This window comes from Schistocerca piceifrons, chromosome 4, assembly GCF_021461385.2.
Source record: "Schistocerca piceifrons isolate TAMUIC-IGC-003096 chromosome 4, iqSchPice1.1, whole genome shotgun sequence".
NCBI lineage: Eukaryota > Metazoa > Arthropoda > Insecta > Orthoptera > Acrididae > Schistocerca > Schistocerca piceifrons.
Genome location: NC_060141.1, coordinates 520,877,549 through 520,903,930, shown reverse-complemented (window position 1 = coordinate 520,903,930; position 26,382 = coordinate 520,877,549). Strand labels below are relative to the sequence as shown.

The 26,382-nt window shown below is 42.8% G+C and overlaps 1 protein-coding gene and 1 pseudogene across 1 annotated transcript in view; both read right to left on the bottom strand.

The window, feature by feature from the left end:
* Positions 1–26,382, bottom strand: part of LOC124795975 (juvenile hormone acid O-methyltransferase-like) — a 188,827-nt gene that overhangs the window by 35,042 nt on the left and 127,403 nt on the right. The window contains exon 3 of the mRNA XM_047260056.1: positions 4,707–5,085. Within this exon, the coding sequence (XP_047116012.1) occupies positions 4,707–5,085 (379 nt within the window). The remainder of the gene's footprint in view (positions 1–4,706; positions 5,086–26,382) is intronic.
* LOC124796878 lies at positions 14,292–14,409 on the bottom strand (annotated as a pseudogene).

Sequence of the window (26,382 nt, the reverse complement as noted above, 5' to 3'; positions counted from 1 at the left end):
CTATTACTATTGTTGGTTGCAAGATTCAATTTTCTTGTACTACAACGGAAGTAGTTAGTGGCAATTCATGGTTAACAATTGCTACTTTAAGAGGTACTGATAAACCTCTACAATGAAAGAGACATTATTTCTTATCGCACCTTTGCAGTTGGAGTTGTACCCAACAGCGATTATGGAACGTGTGTGGTTACAACAGACAAGCCATTTTCATTGTACACAAGGAATCGCAGGAGGATTAATGCAGATGATAAGTTAAATGTTTGGGGCAAAATGTCTGGTGTGTTAACTAAATACATTGTACAAGGAGATATTACTTTGTGTTATCATTCTTAATACCTAATACCTAAAGACTACTGCACCCATTATTCTTATCCATTTGACATAATGCTTTAGATATCACACAATACACGGGGTTTAAACGATTTACAACGTACCACAGTGGTACAGGGGAAGTCGACAAGAATAATTTAATATAGGACACCTTAGACCTATCAAGCCGGGAAATAACCTCAAATTGGCCTACGAAAACCATCTAATCTACAGCACATGCACATCGCGCGAGAGTTTCAACATCCTCTCTCTGATGCCAGTAGATTAGTTGGCTACTTCGTTAAGATCATTAGTTTAAGTGTGGTGTCACCGCCAGACACCACACTTGCTAGGTGGTAGCCTTTAAATCGGCCGCGGTCCGTTAGTATACGTCGGACCCGCGTGTCGCCACTATCAGTGATTGCAGACCGAGCGCCGCCACACGGCAGGTCTAGAGAGAATTCCTAGCACTCGCCCCAGTTGTGCAACCGACTTTAGTAGCGATGGTTCACTGACAAATTACGCTCTCATTTGCCGAGACGATAGTTTAGCATAGCCTTCAGCTACGTCATTTGCTACGACCTAGCAAGGCGCCATTATCAGTTACTATTGATAGTGATTCATGTACCGTCAAGACCGACGTTCACCATTAACGGATTAAAACTAACAAGGGGAGACCGCCAATTGTGAAATTCAGATTCGATTCATACTGCGCATAATAAAAGCTCATGGCCAGAGGTGTAATGTGGCAAAGCACCAAGATGCACTTCTCAGCCATTGTCGAGAAAATCGACAGTTAAAAGAAACCGTTACGGTGAAATACTCTCTACGGTTAATAATTTTCTAGAGCATTGTAGCGCAGTGGTAAGCGTTCGGGTGCGTAATCCGAAGGTCGCCGGATCGAATCCCGCGCCATACAACTTTTTTTTTTTATTATTAGTTTTTTGTAATTCATATATATATATATATATATATATATATATATATATATATATATATATATATATATATATAAATTGCTTATGCATGTTGGCGAAGGCGGATCGCTCTCCAATTGTACCGCCTCCATTTTCCCGTTTGTTTAACAGGGTGTACCAAAGCTCTCCCGTCCGCACTGATTTTCGACGATGTTATAAGTTGCACTAGGGACCGCATCTACCTTCTTTCGAAGTTATCAGGCAACTACGCTGTTATGCGGCGACTCGTTTCGGCCCATTCAACATCTGTCCTTCAAGTGTAACGAGCGAGTAACGGAGTTTATATTTCATACCTGCCACAGCAAATTTGTGTTCGTGGGGTTTCTATTCTAATTCGAACGTTTGACTTACGCTATACGTATTCGTTTCGGAATATCGTTTCTACGTCTTCTGTTAACTATACGTGGTTAACATTATGAAGACAATTAATAACATTTGTGAAATACAACTTTGTTTGCGGAAAACATAATGATGTTCGAAGTCGCCAGTTTTTCCACGACAAACGACTTTGAACGACATATATATATATATATATATATATATATATATATATATATATATATAAAATGCTAAAAAAAAGTTTGCATGGCGCGAGATTCGAACCGGCGACATTCGGATTACGAATCCTAGCGCTTACCGCTGGACCACAACGATGTAGGTAATTATTAATCGTAGAGAGTATTTGATCGCAACGGTTTCTTTTAACTGTCGATTTTCTCGACAACGGCTGAGAAGTGCATCTTGGTACTTTGCCACATTACACCTCTGGCCATGAGCTTTTATTATGCGCAGTATGAATCGAATCTGAATTTCACAATTGGCGGCCTCCCCTTGTAAGTATTCCACCAGCTACGTCCGTTTTTCTAAATTCTAATTTCCTTGTCCTGTTCCAGACCTCACGCCAGCCTGCGTGAGCTAAAACGCGTGCCTTTCGGACTCCTCTAGTACCACGGTGTTGGCTCTCCTCCCAACCAAAACATTAAGCTTTCCATCTGCATCTATCGCATGAACACGTGACTTGCTGTGTGTTAGAATTACTTATTTACTTTATTAAGATTTTATTTTGTTTGCCAATGCTCTTGGCAGTTCCGTAGTAAGCACCATTATTATTTCTTAGTACCATGGATGAAATGTTTCAAAGCGCACTTCGTGCCTGTTACAACAGGTATAGGGTATTACGAATATAAAGGGCGTATGAGAGCATCACTGACAAACTTTGAACAGTGACAGGTCGGAGACAGAGGATAACTGTTTATTCGGAAAAACATGCTTTTTAAAATGTTGTTCATCAGTTATGCTAAACAGTGATGTCAGTGTGCATGGAACTAACACTATGTAGCCTGCTTGTAGTTAACTGTAGTTCTCTCATGATTTCATTGTGTCAAACCAGATGTTTACATGTCAGGTTCTGAATAAATAGCATGGACCAACACTGAACTCACTCACAAGGTCACGTTTACTGTGCGATTAGTGCTGTGGAAGACATATGCCTCGTATCTACGAGGATCACTTTACAAGTATGGTACAGCCACAGTACAGTACCTTCGATGCACTTTATCGATGCTTTCAACAAAATAGCTGTCTTCTTTCCGAAAACACTGCCGGGAAGAAGCAACACCCTCACGGACTAAGGTAAGTTTATTGACAAGTTGGGTGACAGGTAGACCACCATTGCAGGGGTAAATGACAAAAAATTCACATTACATGAAACACACGTGTCACAGAAAAAGCTTGTCCAAACAGTCGCATCAGTACACAGTGTAACCCTCCTCTCCTGGCGGCAATGCAGGTGCCGAATGGAATCCTGCGATAGTTTTTACCAAGCATCTTGTGCCTTTTTTTTCAGTTCAGCAGTGGTTCTTGCAGGCGCTGTAGAACGATTAAATTCCGATTTCATCAGTTCCCATAAGTGGAGGAAGAGGAGGAGATTAGTGTTCAACGTCCCGTCGACGACGAGGTCATTAGAGACGGAGCGCAATTTCGGGTGAGGGAAGGATGGGAAAGGAAATCGGCCATGCCCTTTCAAAGGAACCATCCCGGCATTTGCTTGAAGCGATTTAGGGAAATCACGTAAAACCTAAATCAAGATGGCTGGAGGCGGGATTGAACCGTCGTCCTCCCGAATGCGAGTCCAGTGTGCTAACCACTGCTCCACCTCGCTCGGTTCCCGTAAGTGTTCAATTGACTAGAGATCTGGTGTTGTTGCTGATCAGGGCAGCTGTTTTACACCAAAAAGAGCATGTCGCATCGCAACAGTCGTATGTGGATGTGCATTGTCTTGCTGAAAAAGTACACCACCATCCTGTCGAATAAATGGCAGTAGTTCAGGGTAATAGCCTGTGTAATGTAGTGGGCACTGGTTACTTCAACGTGGGCACGAATTTTAACTCATCGTCCCCCATACCATGAAGCCTGGGATGGGAACTTTGTCGTGGAGGATTGCACCCTAGAATAGGCTGCTCGCCAGGTCCGCGCCATAAACCTATACATCTTTACTCACATACAGACGAAATCTGCTCTCACCACTGACGACAAGAGAGCGCCATTCCACTCTCCAGTCGACACTTCACGACACCAGAGTAGCCATGCTTGATGTTGTTGGTGGGAGTCTGGACAGAGGCACACGATATCTTAGACCCGCTGCAACCATACGATTCCCAGTGAACCCTGGTGACAGAGCAGGTGCAATGTGCACACACATTTCGTCCCTAGATGACGTTCGATCGGTCATTGCTCGTCGCTTAAATGCGTCAATTTTGAAGTGCGTCCATTCTGCAGGGACGTGCGTAATCTGGTCTACGGGTGTTCGAATGCTCCATGGACCATGCTGAAAGCAATAGCGTGCCACTGATAGACTCACCCCAACATGTGCAGGAATCCATCGATAGGGTCCATCCAGCTTCTTACAGGCCCACAATGTAAGCCCATTCAAGTGGCTGAAGCAATTCAAGAGTGGTATGTATTCGTCTGTGGATCATGGTTGTACCATTGGATGAATGTTGCAAACTCAGCGCCAGCCGACGTGGCCGTGCGGTTCTGGGCGCTGCAGTCCGGAACCGCGAGACCGCTACGGTCGCAGGTTCGAATCCTGCCTCGGGCATGGGTGTGTGTGATGTCCTTAGGTTAGTTAGGTTTAACTAGTTCTAAGTTCTAGGGGACTAATAACCTCAGCAGTTGAGTCCCTTACTGCTCAGAGCCATTTGAACCATTTTTGCAAACTCAGCACTTTTTGACTGCAGATTCAAAACAGAGGGTGCACAGACAGGTCTCCTGATCGCCGATGACCAGGACAAAAGAATAAATAACACTACATCCTTTCAGTATGCACGTACTCTATCTAGGTGCCACTGAACACAGTCCCTGAGGGTTTTGCATTTTTTCCGGCAATATATGTCGGTACTGGAAGGCATTGTTGCTTACCTTTGGTCCTGCACCCAGTTCAGACAGAAAAAGGAGAAAACCTTTGAGAATGGTCCTTGCTGCCAAACGCACGTGTCCTCTATGTTGGCTGTGCCAATGTCCAGCTGACAGAAGCGCACACGGAGTCCTGAGAACCTGGAGGAAGCCTTGGCGAGCATGTTGGCAGAAATGTCTGCAGCTACGACGGTGAAATCTGGTGGCAGGCGCGACAGCAGCTCGTGAAATGTGACGTCACCAGGACCGCAGCCCACGTCCAGCACGGTGCCCTCCTCAGACAGCCAGCTGAGGGACGGCCATAGCTCATCCAGCGCCTGAGACACGAACTCCTGCTGCAGGCTGCTAGATGTGGCGTACAGCTCCGCGTCCTCCATTTCATTACCTGTGGAATTTGATTTGGTACAATGGGCGGATTGATCGTATGACAACGTATCACACTAATTCCAAAACACATAGAGATAGCGCAGAATGAGATTAGAGGAATAGTTTCATGTTGGGAAATAATGTTCATGAATGGCGACCAACAATGCGCAGAACACCGAACGTAAGGAGGTGTTTATCAGTAAACACTTCCGGGCTAAGTTACCGTGGTCGATCTGTAGAAATTCTTCTTCCTGACGTTTCGTTCTCAACTACGGAGAACATCTTCCGAGGTGAGTCGTCGACTCACCTCGGAAGATGTTCTCCCTAGTTGAGAACGAAACGTCAGGAAGAAGAATTTCTACACATCGACCACGGCAGCTTAGCCCGGAAGTGTTTACTGATAAAGACGCCGGCCGTGAAAGCCTACATGGGATGGTAAGGAGGTGTGTCTTTTGACATAGAACAACTACTGGACTTCTTTCTCTGAAGATATTTAAAATTAGGGAGAACACAAGAAACTCCATATTTTCAAAAATTCATACGAACAAAACGGTACTTCTCCTCCAGCCACATGAGAAACGTCGAGACTATATTCATACTCATCTCAAACCATGTGCAATATATCAATGGTGACAGACTCTACCACAGCTGAGACTCACTGCCGTAACTGTGGCAAGGATTGTGGCAGAGACGGGGCAAACACCTCGCGTTTGACATAGCTCCATAAAAAAAATCGCGAGGAGATAAGTCTGGTGATTGTGGTAGCTATTTGCATCACACGTCATCTTCAGCAGTTGCACGGCCGAGTCATCGTACAGGCAGCTGTGTATTTAGATATTTCCCCGCAGCCAAATGGATGAAGTTTTTGCAGTCCTCTTGCAATTGAGGCAGAATCAAAAAAGAAAGCATGCCATTTTCTCCGTGGAAAAGTACGGTCCATAAACCTTCTCTCATCGACGCTTTCACCTTTGACGAATATCGTTCGTTTTTGGCCGAGAAATGGTGGTTTCCTGTTCCCTCAAAATGATCATTGTGCCGCTTGCCTTCGCCATTAATGTGACCGTTGCTATGTCACTGAAGGTTAACCCCCAATTGCGACATGATCGCGTGTACAAACAGTGATCCAATACTGTCAAATGTTTTTTATTTCAGTCTTTGATCACAATATGAATTCTCTAGACGATGGCAGGTTTCAGTCCGTAATGATCATCCTCAGATCTTTTTTACACCATATCCTAAAGTGATAAGGTTAACCCCTTTGCCGGCCGGGGTGGCCGAGCGGTTCTAGGCGCTACAGTCTGGAACCGCGATACCGCTACGGTCGCAGGTTCGAATCCTGCCTCGGGCATGGATGTTTGTGATGTCCCTAGGTTAGTTAGGTTTAAGTAGTTGCTCAGAGCAATTTGACCCATTTTTAACCCCTTTGACGTGCCGTTGTCATGGTCCGTCCTTTGTTTGAAATCCTTGTCATTTTGAGTGTCTTTGGATGCCTCCATAGGGTAGACATATCTCTGGAGTGAGCATTCCTTTCTGCGCATGTTGTCAACATTAAACTGGGATCGTCAACTGATCTCGGGACACTACCGTTTGTTTATATTATACATATTTGTTGCGTTTTAACCGTCTGTTCATTCGGCAATGGTGAATTACTGTTGTTGCGGACAGGTGCAAAGAGAGAAATACTCGAAAGGATAAAAAGTCTGTGTTGGGTATTGTATGAATACTTGATCATACTTTGCAGTTTTTGTTGCGTTTTGAATACATGTCTTAAATCTATAATAATGTATGCGAAATGTGTAGGATTGTTAAGCAAAGTGTTTGGGCATCTTGGTATTTATACACGTAAAAGGCAACAGAAATCCACAGTTCGAAAAATGACTACTTCTTTTAACTATGATGAACCTCAAAACACACCCGAACAAGTTGAGCTTTTCCTCTTTATACATGTGTAACTCACACATGCATAATTTATGGTCAGTTTGTTTGTTTTAAGCCGAAATAGGGCTGTACTTCCCATATGATACTATGAAACATAAAAAAACAGTCATTCAACAGCATAATGTTATTCAACTGTTTCGCATTTGTTCAGATGGCATGTTTTGCAGAACAGAGAAGAAAACCTGAATGTGAATGTGTGTGTGTGTGTGTGTGTGTGTGTGTGTGTGTGTGAGAGAGAGAGAGAGAGAGAGAGAGAGAGAGACAGAGAGAGAGAGAGAGAGCAACAACTTTTTAGAGCAGAGACAACTGACAATAAGTGGGAATCACAGCATTGTGAAATGAAGATCTTCAACGTGCATGAAAGCTAGAAAATATGATATGTTGCACAGAGTGAAATTTCGACATTTATTTCAAATAAATTTTCTACACATGTCTAGTACAGAACACTTAGTTTGTTTATTTTTGTCACAACACTCGCACCATCACACCTAGGTTGTGTATTCGGCTTTGCATGTATGTCAATCCAATCCAATGGATAGGTTAAAGTTAGATATAGTGGGAATTAGTGAAGTTCGGTGGCAGGAGGAACAAGACTTCTGGTCAGGTGACTACAGTGTTATAAACACAAAGTCAAATAGGGGTAATGCAGGAGTAGGTTTAATAATGAATAGGAAAATAGGAATGCGGGTAAGCTACTACAAACAGCATAGTGAACGCATTATTGATAGCTAACACTTGGTTTAAGAATCATGATAGAAGGTTGTATACATGGAAGAACCCTGGAGATACTAAAAGATATCAGATAGATTATATAATGGTAAGACAGAGATTTAGGAACCAGGTTTTAAATTGTAAGACATTTCCAGGGGCAGATGTGGACTCTGACCACAATCTATTGGTTATGACCTGTAGATTAAAACTGAAGAAACTGCAAAAAGGTGGGAATTTAAGGAGATGGAACCTGGATAAACTGAAAGAACCAGAGGTTGTAGAGAGTTTCAGGGAGAGCATAAGGGAACAATTGACAGGAACGGGGGAAAGAAATACAGTATAAGAAGAATGGGTAGTTCTGAGGGATGAAGTAGTGAAGGCAGCAGAGGATCAAGTAGGTAAAAAGACGAGGGCTAGTAGAAATCCTTGGGTAACAGAAGAAATATTGAATTTAATTGATGAAAGGAGAAAATATAAAAATGCAGTAAATGAAGCAGGCAAAAAGGAATACAAACGTCTCAAAAATGAGATCGACAGGAAGTGCAAAATGGCTAAGCAGGGATAGCTAGAGGACACATGTAAGGATGTAGAGGCTTATCTCGCTAGGGGTAAGATAGATACTGCCTACAGGAAAATTAAAGAGACCTTTGGAGATAAGGGAACCACTTGTATGAACATCAAGAGCTCAGATAGAAACCCAGTTCTAAGCAAAGAAGGGAAAGCAGAAAGGTGGAAGGAGTATATAGAGGGTCTATACAAGGGTGATGTACTTGAGGACAATATTATGGAAATGGAAGAGGATGTAGACGAAGATGAAATGGGAGATACGATACTGCGTGAAGAGTTTGACAGAGCACTGAAAGACCTGAGTCGAAACAAGGCCCCCGGAGTAGACAACATTCCATTGGAACTACTGACGGCCTTGGGAGAGCCAGTCCTGACAAAACTCTACCATCTGGTGAGCAAGATGTATGAAACAGGCGAAATACCCTCAGACTTCAAGAAGAATATAATAATTCCAATCCCAAAGAAAGCAGGTGTTGACAGATGTGAAAATTACCGAGCAATCAGTTTAATAAGCCACAGCTGCAAAGTACTAACACGATTTATTTACAGACGAATGGAAAAACTTGTAGAAGCTGACCTCGGGGATGATCAGTTTGGATTCCGTAGAAATACTGGAACACGTGAGGCAATACTGACCTTACGACTTATCTTAGAAGAAAGATTAAGAAAAGGCAAACCTACGTTTCTAGCATTTGTAGACTTAGAGAAAGCTTTTGACAATGTTGACTGGAATACTCTCTTTCAAATTCTAAAGGTGGTAGGGGTAAAATACAGGGAGCGAAAGGCTATTTACAATTTGTACAGAAACCAGATGGCAGTTATAAGAGTCGAGGGGCATGAAAGGGAAGCAGTGGTTGGGAAGGGAGTAAGACAGGGTTGCAGCCTATCCCCGATGTTGTTCAATCTGTATATTGAGCAAGCAATATAGGAAACAAAAGAAAAATTCGGAGTAGGTATTAAAATCCATGGAGAAGAAATAAAAACTTTGAGGTTTGCCGAGGACATTGTAATTCTGTCAGAGACAGCAAAGGACTTGGAAGAGCAGTTGAACGGAATGGATGGTGTCTCGAAGGAGGATATAAGATGAACATCAACAAAAGCAAAACGAGGATAATGGAATGTAGTCGAATTAAGTCGGGTGATGTTGAGGGTATTAGATAAGGAAATGAGACACTTAAAGTAGTAAACGAGTTATGCTATTTTGGGGAGCAAAATAACTGATGATGGTCAAAGTAGAGAAGATATAAAATGTAGACTGGCAATGGCAAGGAAAGCGTTTCTGAAGAAGAGAAATTTGTTAACATCGAGTATAGATTTAAGAGTCAGGAAGCCATTTCTGAAAGTATTTGTATGGAGTGTAGCCATGTATGGAAGTGAAACATGGACGGTAAATAGTTTGGACAAGTAGAGAGTAGAAGCTTTCGAAATGTGGTGCTACAGAAGAATGCTGAAGATTAGATGGGTAGACTACATAACTAATGAGGAAGTATTGAATAGGATTGGGGAGAAGAGAAATTTGTGGCACAACTTGACCAGAAGAAGGGATCGGTTGGTAGGACATGTTCTGAGGCATCAAGGGATCACCAATTTAGTATTGGAGGGCAGCGTGGAGGGTAAAAATCGTAGGGGGAGACCAAGAGATGAATACACTAAGCAGATTCAGAAGGATGTAGGCTGCAGCAGGTACTGGGAGATGAAGAAGGTTGCACAGGATAGAATAGCATGGAGAGCTGCATCAAACCAGTCTCAGAACTGAACACCACAACAACAACAACATGTATGTCAATAAGAAATCAAGAGACTGAATGTGAATCATAATAATGGGAAACAAAAGTGGACAAAAACACACAAACACACTGTAATCAAAGTACAAAGTCAGTTACTTTGTTGAATTTTACTCTCCGTTTATTGTATGTACTATTTCATTAACAAGCATTAGAAATTAGTACATAAGGTCCCATAAGACTGCTTCATGTCTAGCGATCGGATTTTTTCACTTTTTACTTTGTAAAGTAGTGTGAACTTGTCCATAAAATGCAGTAAATAAAAACGTCAAGGTGTTACCAGTAAGCACAACTGTGCAGTAGCCTACAGTAAAGAGAAAGTGAAATACTTAAAAATCTAAAGAAAAAATTACTAAGAATCAAGCGGTATAATAGTTAATATGCGGCAAATTCAAACTTTTTCGCACACTTTCAAACGCACTGGCATGCTATCACATCGTTTTGTAAAGCTAATGCAACAAAAGTTTACCACGACAGACAAGGCAATACTATTAAGTGCCGTATAATAGTGAAAATTAGCGGTGGCCTTCACAGATACCAACAAGTGGGCATATATGAGCTGTGAAACTGGCCAGAAAGAAGTTCTTCAAACCTATGACTCCGGTTCATTCCAGATATCAAATACAAATTGTTATGATGTTTCCGAAATGTCTGCACAAAATGCAAAGCACATACGAAGAGAATCCATCTGTACCAGCGGTGTAATGACATTCTAAATGTGCAAGACACTCTGCGGATAAACCTACGGCGTCGCGAGATCACATGACCGGTCTGGCGGTGTATACCGACAACACAAAATCCGCTCTGCGCATCAGACTGCTTGCTCCAAAGGCATGTCTACTCTGTGGATACCTGAACTAAGGAGGTTAGAATGAGGGCAGATGGCACTACCTACAGCAAGTACAGCCATCTATTGTAGCCAGAGGCACCATCTTACTGAGCCTAGGAAATGGGTTTCTCGGTTAAATACTGCGTGACTCTCGCCCTCTTAGCTTTCATACGTGTAATGGACAGCCATATCTGAGTGTCTATTTTGATACAGTATAAAGTATCACTGCAAAGCAGTATGAATACTCACTTGACACCAAATGTTATGGAGACACTAATATGGCCTCAGCGGCTTCACTTTTGTGGCGTAAGGGCATATCCCCCTATCCCAAACTGCTTAGCCTGAACACATGAATGAGACGCTCCTCTCTGGCTAACAGAGGTTGTAATAGACAACAGAGAGAGTGAGTCCGCTGCGGACAGAGTGTTGTGTAGTCGGTGAGTAAGGAGTTTTGATGGTGCTTGAGCCGAATAGAAAATGAATTTTATTGGAGATGCTCTGTGGCGTGACTAGGGATAGAAGGTGATTTTGAGATGATTTCATAGAGAGATGGCACTTTTGGAAAAAGGTAACACAAACAGAGCATTTATTTTGGTGCACCAGCTACTCAAATAATTATTGTAGTGTAAAGATTCCCTTTTGCATAGAGATATCTACATTTTGATATCTAAGGCGAATTATCTTAATTATCATAAGAAAAGCAAAGAGTAGTTTTAGAGTAAATTTTGTAACTTAAGTACTGTTTGTCTGAATCAGTTTTCATTATTCATTGTTTACGATAATGCAAAGGAAGGTCTTCGTTCCATTCAGTATGATTCATTTCTATGTCATTATAAGGATCTTAATCTCATTTCAATTTAAGACAACCTTTCAACTCATTTGCCAACATTTCACTAAGTTTGTCCTCACACTTAGAATTCTAATTGTAATATTTCTACACTGTATGCCTAGCACAATTGCGTGGACAGTTAACTACATTTTTGGAAGGATAGCATAATTCTCATTTGGAAGAACAGCTAAACGATAAATGATAAGGAAATTAGCCAGTCAGTGATTTATTTCAGGATTATGCAGTACAGCGCTTCATATTTTTAGAACTGAACAAGACAGAGCAGAGCTGAGCTATGCTTGCAGGTGAGAAACAAATTATGGGGTCTAAATTAACTTTGTGACTTGGAACTGGGAAAGTGTATTCATTTGTAAAATGTTCATATAATGCAGTAGATGTGTTTTCTAGCAGGGCACAGTTTTCTATACATGACACTTACCCAGTGTGCTACGATTAAATGAAGAAGCCATTTGTTTATTGCTGATAGCTATTCTTTGTATTCTGTTTCATTTGTAGACAGTCAGATTCGGTCTAGAGTAACAGGCGCCAGTTGCATTGAAAGTAATTTACATATTATAGTTAATTTCATGTTCCGTAGCAGGGGAGCAAGTGTTATTCTAGATAAGAATATGTGGGCGACACTGTAATCGGAATTTAGAGCACTTGCTTTCACATTGCTAACAGATCCTAATTCGCTGAGACGCTGTATTCTTACAGAAATATTACCATGAAGTTCATACTACTGCTAAAGTGTTCAACGTTGACAGTAATGGTATTAAGAAACATTCTTATGTAGAGGTTTTGTCACCCACACCTTCCTAGTTGCAGCATGTTACTTTCAGCTGTTTGTATCAGGCATATATGAAGAATCCCCTTGGTGAAACTATGTGGGAAATGCTGGTTGGACAGTTTTATCGACTCCCATTTTACTGAATGAAGGACACTCCAACTCTTCTGGTGCTGTGTAGTTGTCACTTTCTACTGTTACACTTTCCGATGGCGGCAGGCTGCAATGAATGAACTGCTTGCGTCAATAAGTGAAAAAGAAAAAAAGTTCCAGCGACGCTCCATTAACAGGTTAAAGTTTGAAGCGAATAACTTGTACCGTTTTGTTTGAGTGAATTTTTGAAAGTGCTAAGTTCTTTTGTGTAGTTGACGAAATCCCAGCAGTATCTGAAGACTATTTATTTAGTAGGACACTTGCAGCGTGAATGAGTGTTCGCAATGCGATAAGCATTTTCGGTTGAGTGTAAAAATTACTATATGCACGTGTTAGGCGTGCTGAGATTCCATCTCTTCGAAAGTTTCACGTAGTTTTATTTAATCATTCTAGCAATAGTGAGCATGAGGTCGTTTACGTCTACGAATATGCTCTGTTTAACTTAAACGGCACAGTAGGTAAAATTTCAAATATAATAGGTTTGTTTATAAATAAATAAATCTTCTGCTACCAGTCACGATTTCTCTTTATTTTACTATTCACACGACGCGTTTCAAGAAATAGTTCCCATTTTCAAGTGCGTTTTTTTGGTGTATATTAAGCCATTTCTTTTGATGTTGTGAGTGTGTGTGAGTCTGCTTCATTTTGTTGACTTTTAAGTTTTCTAATGGTCCATTTGTGTAGAGTCTCACACACACTTAACATCACACACAACTTGTTGTACACTTTACACATCGGAAATATCTTATATATCTTATATATAGTGTGTGTGTGTGTGTGTGTGTGTGTGTGAGTTGGCACGTACGTTAGCCCATTGTGCATTCCGTAGGGCTTGGGCATTTTCAGCAGGACAAAGCGACATCCCACACGTCCAAAATTGCTGCAGCTTGGCTCCAGGAACACTCTTCTGAGCTTAAACACTTCCGCTGTCCACCAAACTCCCTATACATCAAAAATATTGAGCATGTGTGGGATGACTTGCAACGTGCTGTTGAGAAGAGATCTCCACCCAGTTGTACTCTTACGGATTTATGGACAACCCTGGAGGATTCATCGTGTCAATTCCCTTCAGCACTACTTCAGACACTTGTCGAGTCCATGCCACGTCGTGCTGCGGCACTTCTTGTACTCGAGGGGGCCCTACACGATACTAGGCGGGTGTACCAGTTTCTTTGGGTCTTCAGTGTGTATCAATACTACAGCATACTTTCGACTTCACCAGAATGATGGAAAGCTCAGAATTGAAAGAACAGGAAGATTCATACAAACAAAACCGTACTCAGAAGCTCTAGAGGTAGTTTCAGACTCGTAAACTATTATAAACAAGAGATTTGTGCCAGTGCCACAAACATGGACCATTTACATTTTACTCATAACACAGAAATTCAAATAGGACACATAAACTTCAATAACTAATAGCACTCAGCACTCCGTCTTCAGGCCACGAATGACCCATCGGGACCATCCGACCGCCGTGTCATCCTCAGGTGAGGATGCGGATAGGAGGGGAGTGTGGTCAGCACACCTCTCTCCCGGTCGTTATGATGGTTTTCTTTGACCGGAGCCGCTACTATTCGGTCGAGTAGCTCCTCAGTTGGCATCACGAGGCTGAGTGCACCCGGAAAAATGGCAACAACGCATGGCGGCCCGGATGGTCACCCACCCAAGTGCAGGCCACGCCCGACAGCGCTTAACTTCGGTGATCTGACGGGAACCGGTGTATCCACTGCAGCAAGGCCGTGGCCTTAATAACTAATGGAAGAGCTTAATAGAGCAAGTTCGACAGGAGGTCTTCAGTTTAGTTACAACAAGACACAAGCAATTTGCAATACTGTCCATTAAAATATATTACACCGGGAAGGCAACATGAGTCAAACGTCAAACTGGCACTGGGATTAGTCTTTCGCAAACTGTCGCTTCCTTCCCTACTCTCAGATTAGCAGTGTACTACTGCAAAATAATTCTGCTGTTTGGGTGTATGTTTTATTTATGCACGCATATCATGGAATGGGGGGACGAGCGTGTCTGCAAGCTGGGACGGCAATAAACATCGTACCACGTTCGCGGTAGCTGCTGGTCGGGCGGTTTATTCCGTGCCGTCGATTCCTGTCTTGGAGATATGGTGCGCTCCAAAGAGGAAGAACAGCCGTGACAGTGCCTATTACGTCACGGGAACAAGACACAACTTGTTATATAGATACATTCAGTTGACGTCTGTTGAAAAGACTGAACAGTTTTGGACTTTGTCCACATCCATGTTTTTGTGAGGATCTGCATAAGGCAACAACTTAGTAGCGCGCATTTATTTTAATAAGAGCACAATGTACGAGACGCTGTTAATGAGAAGCCTCGCATTTATTTGGGAGTTGTGTGTTGGACTTGTATTCCTGACTTCCAGTAGTAACTGCAGCACTTGGGTAAAAGAAGTTCTACATCTACCTCTACACATATATTCCAGAGGCCACAAAGCAGTGCGTGGCGGACGGTACCCAGCACCACAACTTGTCATTTATCTTTGCTGTTCCACTTGCAAATAGAGCAATACAAACCTGACTGTCGCCTTCCAAACAGTCCAACAGCCACGAGTGTTGGTCTAGGATGCCAGTTCATTCCATAGCAGGAGCCCTTTGTTTCTCATCTGTGGCACCCTTACAGCACAGCGGTACGTCACGGTATCCTACGTCCCGTTCTGTTGTCCTTTATGGCAAGTCGTCCAGGCCTTACATTTAAGCAATCCCACGACGAGAATTTCTACTGCTTGTCCTCGTGCTCGTCAAACCCTGCATTGGCCATCAAGATCGCCGGATCCTCAAAGTAGCTCGGGGTACTGACGATCTAACTCGCTAATTGGACAAAATTTGGCACCACATTCCTCAGGAGGACACCCAACAACTCTAACAGTCAATGACAAGGCGAATAACTGCTTATGTAAGGGCCAGAGGTGGATCAACTCGTTATTGTATTGCTCAACTTGTGGAGCTCTTTTTCTTGAATAAATCATCCAAGACCTAACTATGGCTGTAATGAAAATGAGTTGGAAGCGGGCTCAGCTTGTAGTTAGGGTAGTAGATGGTGGGTGAACTAAAAAAGTACTTTCCTAGAACTGAAGAAATAAAACGAAGACGATAGCCTGATGACTGACAGATAAGTGACATTACAAAATATGCATGAACAACGAGAATATGGAAAGTTACTGCTTGTAATGCTCGGAAAATTTTAGAGGAACCCCTTATCCAACAGTAAATGTCAAATGTCTAATGATGATTGTTTACGATGTGTAGATATTTCGTTAAAGTGTGGTGCATTACATATGTACGCCATTAAGTAGAATAGTCAAAGGAAAAAAAAAATAAATTCATGACTGGTCGAGTGCATTACAAGCGACTGGTGCGAGTAATATGTGTACTAGCTCTCTGAAGCATCGCTTATCAAGAAAATTAAGTTGAAATCGGTCAGAAATCTAGAACAATAGCAGTGAATTGCAGTATTACAGGGCTATTACAAATGATTGAAGCGATTTCATAAATTCACTGTAGCTCCATTCATTGACATATGGTCACGACACACTACAGATACGAAGAAAAACTCATAAAGTTTTGTTCGGCTGAAGCCGCACTTCAGGTTTCTGCTGCCAGAGCGCTCGAGAGCGCAGTGAGACAAAATGGCGACAGGAGCCGAGAAAGCGTATGTCGTGCTTGAAATGCACTCACATCAGTCAGTCATAACAGTGCAACGACACTTCAGGACGAAGTTCAACAAAGATCCACCAACTGCTAACTCCATTCGGCGATGGTATGCGCAGTTTAAAGCTTCTGGATGCCTCTGTAAGGGGAAATCAACGGGTCGGCCTGCAGTGAGCGAAGAAACGGTTGAACGCGTGCGGGCAAGTTTCACGCGTAGCCCGCGGAAGTCGACGAATAAAGCAAGCAGGGAGCTAAACGTACCACAGCCGACGGTTTGGAAAATCTTACGGAAAAGGTTAAAGCAGAAGCCTTACCGTTTACAATTGCTACAAGCCCTGACACCCGATGACAAAGTCAAACGCTTTGAATTTTCGGCGCGGTTGCAACAGCTCATGGAAGAGGATGCGTTCAGTGCGAAACTTGTTTTCAGTGATGAAGCAACATTTTTTCTTAATGGTGAAGTGAACAGACACAATATGCGAATCTGGGCGGTAGAGAATCCTCATGCATTCGTGCAGCAAATTCGCAATTCACCAAAAGTTAACGTGTTTTGTGCAATCTCACGGTTTAAAGTTTACGCCCCCTTTTTCTTCTGCGAAAAAAACGTTACAGGACACGTGTATCTGGACATGCTGGAAAATTGGCTCATGCCACAACTGGAGACCGACAGCGCCGACTTCATCTTTCAACAGGATGGTGCTCCACCGCACTTCCATCATGATGTTCGGCATTTCTTAAACAGGAGATTGGAAAACCGATGGATCGGTCGTGGTGGAGATCATGATCAGCAATTCATGTCATGGCCTCCACGCTCTCCCGACTTAACCCCATGCGATTTCTTTCTCTGGGGTTACGTGAAAGATTCAGTGTTTAAACCTCTTCTACCAAGAAACGTGCCAGAACTGCGAGCTCGCATCAACGATGCTTTTGAACTCATTGATGGGGACATGCTGCGCCGAGTGTGGGAGGAACTTGATTATCGGCTTGATGTCTGCCGAATCACTAAAGGGGCACATATCGAACATTTGTGAATGCCTAAAAAACTTTTTGAGTTTTTGTATGTGTGTGCAAAGCGTTGTGAAAATATCTCAAATAATAAAGTTATTGTAGAGCTGTGAAATCGCTTCAATCATTTGTAATAACCCTGTATATCGGCGGTCCGCCTCGGCTTTTCACGGGTAGCACTAATTATAAGTATCTACGCCCGGACGACTCGTCTTCCTCATGAATCAATCTGTCTATTAGTGCAAACCGTATCAAAACCTCTAAGGTAGTTCTTGAGATTAGCCTTCGCATACAAACAGAAAAATTTGGCGGGGACACTCATTTAGAAATGTGGATAGGTTCCTGTGCACAGTGCATAATGTTGTTGTAGAGTAATAATGTTACGCAAAGGATAGTTGCTACACACCATACAGCGGAGATGCTGAGTCGCAGACAAGCACAACAAAAAGTGAGCTTTAGGCTAATAAGACCCTAGTCGGATATAGACAACACAGGCACAAACGAGCGCGCGCGCGCGCACGCACGCACACACACACACACACACACACACACACACACACACACACACAAACGCATCACACACACATGGCCACAGTCTCTGGCAGCTAGAGCCAGAGTTGTAAAGTAGTTAGATGTATGAATACGAAGAAAAATAAGATCGTGGAAAACCAGGCGCTCGGGTAAGTTCCCTCTCCAGTGGTTTATGTCCTTTATACTGCTGATATACCTCTGTAAAATAATTTTGGGCAGCTCCTCATGCGCCAATGATAATTGTTTCCTTAGTCCAAAATTCCATTGCCCCGCTCTTGTGTTCCAAAATAAGAATTAGCTCATTACACCTACCCCACATTCTAGTCCTCCTAAACTAATATTATGCATCGCCTCCTCACCTCCTTTCCAAAAAGCCAATCAACCTTCCCTTCCGTACTTTGTCCTTACCCAGTCCCTTCATGTACAGGAAAGTTTAGTGTCTTTTTCGTTTCAAAATATTTCATCATCGATTTCTTAAAAAATGTTTTTGACTGTTTGTAGTTTTAATTTTATCGGCTTATTTTTAATAACTTCCAAACACTTGAAAATTTTGATTCTCTTCATATCGCCTTTCGTATTCTAAGATTTTCTTGGCTGATAGCGTTATACTTTACGTACCATTACGAGCTCATCCTCGATCATAAGAGGCGAGAGGCTCCGATGAGAATAACAGAGGGAGAAAAGCCCTGGCTGAAGCGGCTGCAAATCTCTTTCACGTAGCGATTGCGAATGATAGACGCATAAGGGCTTTGGTACTCAGGACAGTCGCGCACGCTACGATAGTTGCATAGAAAACAGTTTCACATCTCAACCAACGAAATGGAACATGGCCGCTACTGTTGCACAAATTACTGTAGTTTTTACAGATGTTAGAGATACCCACGTTTTCGTTGGAAACATTTGTCGGCAACTGTTCAGTGCTGGACAGTGTACGCTGGACCTCCGACGTACCATCCACTGCCAGTCACACAATGAAGCTGATTTTTCAAGTGTGGCTGTGATTGGAACCAATGGCGGTAATGTAATACGATGCTTACATCAAAATCCTCATACACTCTCGTGTAGACAGAAAGAGGAAAACGTCATCGTGGTCAGCATGTGCTTTATCGTCACTATAACGGCAGTATCGTCTACAAACTACGAGCACCACATCATTTCCAGGAGAGTTTATCACAAGGAAATGGCATCAACTTTTCTGCAGTTCGGTGAGCAGAGGATTCATCTACATGTATCCCTAAACGCATAATCGCTTACACTGTTGAGACACTGGAAGACGAATACATAGCACGAACTGAATAGCGAGCATATTCACCGAACCAGATTCATACACATAAAAATTGGAAAGCTCTGAAGAGACTGACATGTTGTGCAGATGAAGTATCCACCTCGTACACTGCAGAACGCCTTGAGGGAGGAATAATACAAAGTAGATACTGAAGTCTAGAACTGTCAGGTAGATGCTACATTTCTCGATTTCCGAAAACCATTTGACTGAGTACCATATCTATGCTTTCTATCAAAATTACAATCGTAAGGGGTATGAAGGAAAAATTTGTTACTGAGTTGATAATTTTTTGGAAGGAGGATGCAGCAAGTTATGTTGGGTGGAGAGTAAACGAGAGATGTAGCGATAACTTCGGGTGTGCCCCAGGAAAGTATGTTGGGTCCCTAGTCGCTGTTCATGTTTGTATGTTAATGACCTTGCCGACAATTTTAATAGTAACCTCAAACTTTTTACAGATGGTGCAGTTATCTGTAGCTATGCACAGTATGGAAATATGCTGCACAAATATTTATTCAGATATTTGATAAGATTTCAAAGTGGTGCAAAGATTGGCAACTTGCTTCAAATGTTCAGAAATGTAAATCTGTGCACCTGACAAAAGGAAAACACGTAGTAGTATCCTATGATTGTAGTGTCACTGAGTCACAGGTGGAATCGGTAACGTCATACAAATTCCTGGATGTAGAACAACGTAGGGCACGAAATGGAACGTTAACACAGGCTCAGTCGTGGGTAAAGCAGGGGGTAGAATTCCATTTATTGGTACAATAGTGAAGAAATGATTGGTTCAAATGGCTCTGAGCACTATGGGACTCAACTGCTGTGGTTATCAGTCCCCTAGAACTTAGAACTACTTAAACCTAGCTAACCTAAGGACATCACACACATCCATGCCCGAGGCAGGATTCGAACCTGCGACCGTAGCAGTCGCACGGTTCCGGACTGCGCGCCTAGAACCGCGAGACCACCGCGGCCGGCTGAAGAAATGAGATCAGTCTACAAAGAAGATTGCTTACAAATCACTCATGCGACCCATTCTAGAACATTGAACAAGTGTGTAGGACTCGTATCAACGGAGGATACTAAACGTAAATAGAGAAGGGCAGCAAGTTTGTTTGTCCCACGGGAGTGTCACAGAGATGTTGAAAGAACTCTTGAAGGCACACGTAAAATATCCAGAGAAGGCCAAGTTTCTTTCAAGCGTCGGCTTTGAATGAAAACTCAACGATACTTCTGCAACCCTTTACATATCGTTCTCGTAGCGATCGTGAGGGCAAGATTAGATTAAATACAGCACACACAGAGACATTTAAACAGTCTTCCTGCGCCCCATACTTCAAAGTAACAGGAAAAAGTCCTAACAACAGATGCAATAATCGTTTGCCATGCATTTCACAGTGGTTTGCAGAGTACTGAAGTGTAAGCAGTGTTCAAATGAAAAGGTACAAAGTGTTGTAACAATGAGACTGGTTCAAATTTGCTTATGACGCTTTCGAATAACGTAGTGAGACGTATCGGGACGAGAATGTGGTGTCCGATGTGGTTATGCGCATGCGTCATCTTCCGCTACAAAATTCAAAGCTGTGCTCTCAGCAGGCAAGGTTATGCTCACCGTCTTTTTCGACGTCCGGAGCTCATCGAATTCCTCGAACACGAAAACTCATTAACAACGACGTGTACTGTGAGACACTCCGTAGCCTAGGCAAGTCTTTCAAGAGCAAACGGCCTGAGCTTCTCGAACAGGGAGTGATTTTGTTCAACGATAACGCACGTCCACTCGTTTCCAAGGTCACGCCAAGTCCAATGGCCAAGTACAAATGTAACCAGGTCCAGCATTCACCCTTGTTGCCCTGTGACTTCCATGTGTTTGCTCTACTAAGCCGCCCGCGGTGGCCGTGCGGTTCTAGGCGCTGGAGTCCTGAACCTTGGGACTGCTACAGTCGCAGGTTCGAATCCTGCCTCGGACATGGATGTGTGTGATGTCCTTAGGTTAGTTAGGTTTAAGTAGTTCGAAGTTCTACGGGACTGATGACCTAAGATGTTACGTCCCATAGTGCTCAGAGCCATTTGAAACATTTTTTTGCTCTGCTAAAAGACCTCAAGATCTTAAGTTCATTAAGATCTTAAGATCTTAAAAAGGAACGCGTAAATTCGGGTGGTGAACTGAAGGAAGCAGTGGTGGATTGATTCTTGTCACATGAATTCTGGTTCAAAAAATGGTTCAAATGGTTCTACGCACTATGGGACTTAACATCTGAGGTCATCAGTCCCCTAGAACGTAGAACTACTTAAGCCTAACTAACCTAAGGACATCACACACATCCATGCCCGAGGCAGGATTTGAACCTGCTACCGTAGCGGTCGCGCGGTTCCAGACTGAAGCGCCTAGAACCGTTCGGCCACAACGGCCGGCAGACTGAATTCTGGGAACAGGGAATCTTTCGGCTATGCTATGCTGAGGACTCTGGTTATTACTTTCAAATAAAGATTTCATTTATATTCACAGACTTGCTTTGTACATTTTCTTCTGAATGCTCCTCATATATATACAGATGTAGATGAACAGATTCGTTGGAATCATATTAAACATACTAATATTTTGAACCGCTGTTCTCATTCTGCTGAGAAATAACGACAGTTTTTATTATCACACAGTATTGTTCCGCGGATAATTTTCGTGTTATTATTCTGGTTAACTCGAGTATAGTGATTTCTTACTGTATTCTGAAAAAAAATTATTCTCTAGGTGTTCAGGTCCCTGTATCACCATTAGCAAAAACGGCAATAAATTGTATGTTCGTTAGTATTTGTCAAGTCATGTAGAAACCTGTAGCAGTAACATACAGCATTAAATTTAGATAGTTTATAGAATAGAAAAGACCCGTATCGTCATGTGGGCACAAAAAACAACTATGAAAAAGCAGCATGTGAAAAGAGGAAAAGTAACTGAAAAAATTCCGTTGCCGTGAGCTGGGAGATGTGGGTTAAGTATAGACAGGTCAAAAAAAGATGGGTGTAGTTACATGTAAACTTAGTGAAAAACTTTCATATTTAGTGACCCAGGAACCGACAATAGCGCTAACAGTCTATTTCTAGAAATAGACGCAAGATTCGCAACAAACTAATGAAGGAAATCCGGCATTACCACCTGCTACAGCAACCGCGTCCTTGTCGTTAGGATGACGTCTGGACTACTGGAGTGAAGCAGTCTTCTCTGGGTTGTTTTCAAGACGCTGAAGAACACGCTTTCAGCCACGTGTTACTATCTGAGACGTGAGCCTGTCAGCACTGGCAAACGGGTACTTTACACGAAAAGGAAATAAACACGAGTAATCAACGAAAACCAGCTCAAACGAGGCATGCCACAGACATAGTTCTCGCGCTCATAAAAAGGTAAGAGAGGAGTTCAAAGTCTTGACGAACTCGAGGTCGTTGCTGATAGCGCACGAGCTGGACCTGAACAAGTACAGAAAGGGAAAAGCAGAGTGTACATTCAAGGGAACATGCCATTAGCTTTAACTGGTTTAAGGAAAGCGCGGAAAAGCTGGATCCGGATGGTGAGACTAGGGTTTGTACGCCGCCCTTACAAGCAGTGACTACAACATTGCGCCATATCGGTCGGTCGCATAATCCCTGCTTCTAATCCATCGTTTACCACAAAATTAAATTTATCTGTAACTGTGCTATATAGCTTTCCTGAGTCATGACTGGGAAGAGGTATTCGTCTATTGCTAAGATAAATATTCTCCAGTGCTCTAATGAAGCCATTAACAGTAATGCGTTACTAAACGCAACGGAATGAAATCTTAGATATTTCTGACAATACTACAAATAAATCAACATTTATTCAGTACACAAGAGAGGCTATGGTAAGGTTCTGGAAAAACAAGTGTATCTCTCTACTGAGTACCAGACGCAAGAAATTCTCTAGATTGCTGTTGAAAGTAGTTGAAGGACAGCTCAATCAAAGCACTGGGAAATATCGGGTTTCCTAAAAAGGAGGAACTACACTGAGGTAACGAAAGTCGTAGAACACCTCCAAAATATCTTGTCGGACCTCCTCTTGTCTGGTGTAGTTCAGCAAGTCGTCGTGGAATGGACTCAACATGTCGTTGGAAGTCACGTGTAGAAACATTGAGCCATGCTGTCTCTATAGCGACCCAAAATTGCGATAGTGTTACCGGTGCAGCATTTTGTGCACGAACTGACCTGTCGATTATGTCCCATAAATGCTCGATGGCTTCATATTGTGCGATTTGGATGGCCAACTTATTTGCTCGAACAGTCCAGAACGTTCTCCAAACAGTGAGGTCATCGGCCCCATAAGATAAGGGAAGGAACTCGACCGTGGCCTATCACAGGAACCATCCCGGCATTCAGGCATTCATCTGAAGCCACCTAGGGAAAGCACGGAGAAACATAAATCAGGATGGGCAGTCGCGGGTTTGAATCGTCGTCCTCCCGAATGCAAATCACCAATTCTACTATCTGTACAGCGGCAACGACAATTTTCTTTCGAAATTAGAGAGTAAAGCCTACCGTCTCATTGTACAATACGTCGAATATTACGAAAGACCAATTAAATTACTTAGCAAGGAAAACTATGCACCGAGAACTTGCCAAGACATTTCTTATGCTGAAAAATAACAAAATGCACGAACTTTTATGAAAAATATACATCTTTCTCCAAGAACAGGATACATCCTCTCTTATAATTATTGTATTATATTTCTGTCGACCCTCTACAATCACGTGCTATTTATGCCTCATAAGTGTCTCAACTTTTTTTTATTTTAACTTTAATCCCAGTGGCATCTCACTTCTGAGCTTCCATCATCTTCCTGTAGCTGAATATAATCTGCACTCTTAGGGAGTGTGTCTGAATTGTTTAGTATTAAGCATGTTGCGTTCCATATGATGTTGGTCCACATGTGTCCATCCTGATGATATACACTGCAAGTCTCAAACTTAGTTCTGTCCTCTCAGACAACTCCCATGTTGATCTAAGTGTTCGAACTCCGATATTTTTACAGTGCTCAAGACATCTCTAAACATTTATCGCTTATCCTCCTGGAACCGGTTACAAGGTCTGTCGCCCAAGGTGATCGTCTGTGTTGCATACAACGAGTATTTCTGATTGTCGACGTATGTATAACGTACGGGGTGTAGAATAATAACCGCTGCCAGTCACAATAGCAGTTGGTTTTATTTAATGCACGACCGGTTTCGGACTTGTGGTCATCTTCAGGTGGTTTTGCATTCAATTATATGTTTCAGTGCTCATTGTTGGAGGTCATTGTTTAAATAAAAAACGAATAATGTGAAGATAACTAAATAGACCTAATTCAAACTACCTGAAATAGCTAAGCGACATGTGTTGCACAGTATTGTAGCACTTTCAGATGGCTGGAGTATCCATGTCGTTTCCCCATTACATTCATCACATTATTATAAAAATATCTCGATTTTTTACACATTAATTGCATATTGTACATCAGGGTAAGTACTGGTATTTCCATGCAATGGGATTGTTGCTGGTAGGTCATATAATGTTAGTATTGGGGCAAGGGGGGTTCTGCCCCAAAGTACAGTTATCCAAGATGGCGGTGATGACGTCATCCAACATGGCGGCTATTGGCGGGAAGTTTGTATTTTGGCGGGAAGATAGGCCAATTGGGCTACCCCACTAACCTAATCCACCCTCTCCCCTCCCCCCCCCCCCCCCCGGAAAAATAGTGGGAGGTTCAAATTCCAACAGGATAATGCACCACACCACGGTTACCTCTACTAACCAAAGAAAATCTCGGCGGGGAGATAGGTCACTTGGGCTGCCCCCATTAACCTAAGTCACCCGACTGCCACACCTTCCTAGGAGATGGTGCCAAGTTTGAATGTTGGCAGTAAAGAAAGTTCTCTACCAACCAACATAAGAAAATTGCAAGAAACAAAGCGCACCTCCACTAACTTAAGTCACCTGACCGCCACCTCTTCCTAGGGATTGGTGGGTAGGCTGGCCAGTGTGGCCGTACGGTTAAAGGCGCTTCAGTGTGGAACCGCGTGACCGCTACGGTCGCAGGTTCGAATCCTGCCTCGGGCATGAATGTGTGTGATGTCCTTAGGTTAGTTAGGTTTAATTAGTTCTACGTTCTAGGCGACTGATGACCTCAGAAGTTAAGTCGCATAGTGCTCAGAGCCATTTGAACCATTTGATTGGTGGGAAAAGGACTAAGCCTGCACTGGGCTGGTGGAGAGAGGAAGGAGTGCTCTTTATTTATTTTGGAACAATTTATTTAGGAATGGAGTATATTTATCTCAGTGATACAGAACACACGCTCTGACATGCCACACAGCATACAGACCTGCAAACTACTCCTAAATAATTCAACTATAATGCTCTGCACACGTGCTTGCTAATTGTAAAGTGTCAAAATGAAGCATTGCACAGCCTACAGACCTTCAAACCACTGATTAATAATGTGATACCTTTATGTCCAGGGAGCCAAACAACCCATAAATTGTCAAAATAATAATCCATCTAAAAGACTCTGATCCTTAACTGTCGATATCATGCACCAGTCTTTAAACAATTAGAGGTAGCACCACAACCCAGTGTGTTCATCACGAGGTCCAGACTCCAACTAACCTAGTACACAGTACCACAACTAGAGGCCACTGTCGTTACTTCTGTGACGTAAGCCATGATAGCAGCCACGACATCAGCTGATAACGCAACTACTGTTATCCAAGAGGGCGGCAAACAGTGTGTTCATGACGAGGTTTGGACCTAGTGCACAGTACCACCACCAGAGGATGCTGTCATCTGTTCCATGACATAATCCAAGATGGTTCGGGGGAAGTGGTGGGAAAACGACTCTGCCTGTGCTGGACATAAGTTTTTAATTTTCAGGCAGAGTCTCCACCATGATATCTAGACTCCAACTAACATAGTACACGATACAGCCAAAAGAGGGTGCTGTCATCTCTCCTGTGACGTAATCCAAGATAATGGTCTGGAGGGGGGAAAATGGCGCGAAAGTGACTCAGCCTGTGCTGGGCTGCTGGAGAGAGTAAGGAAGGAGTGTACTTTATTTATTTTGGAACAATTTATTTAGGGATGGAGTAGATTAATCACACCAATACAAAACACATGCTTGGGGACACACCACACAGCTCACAGGCCTGTAAACTACTCCTAAATAATGCTACGCAGACAC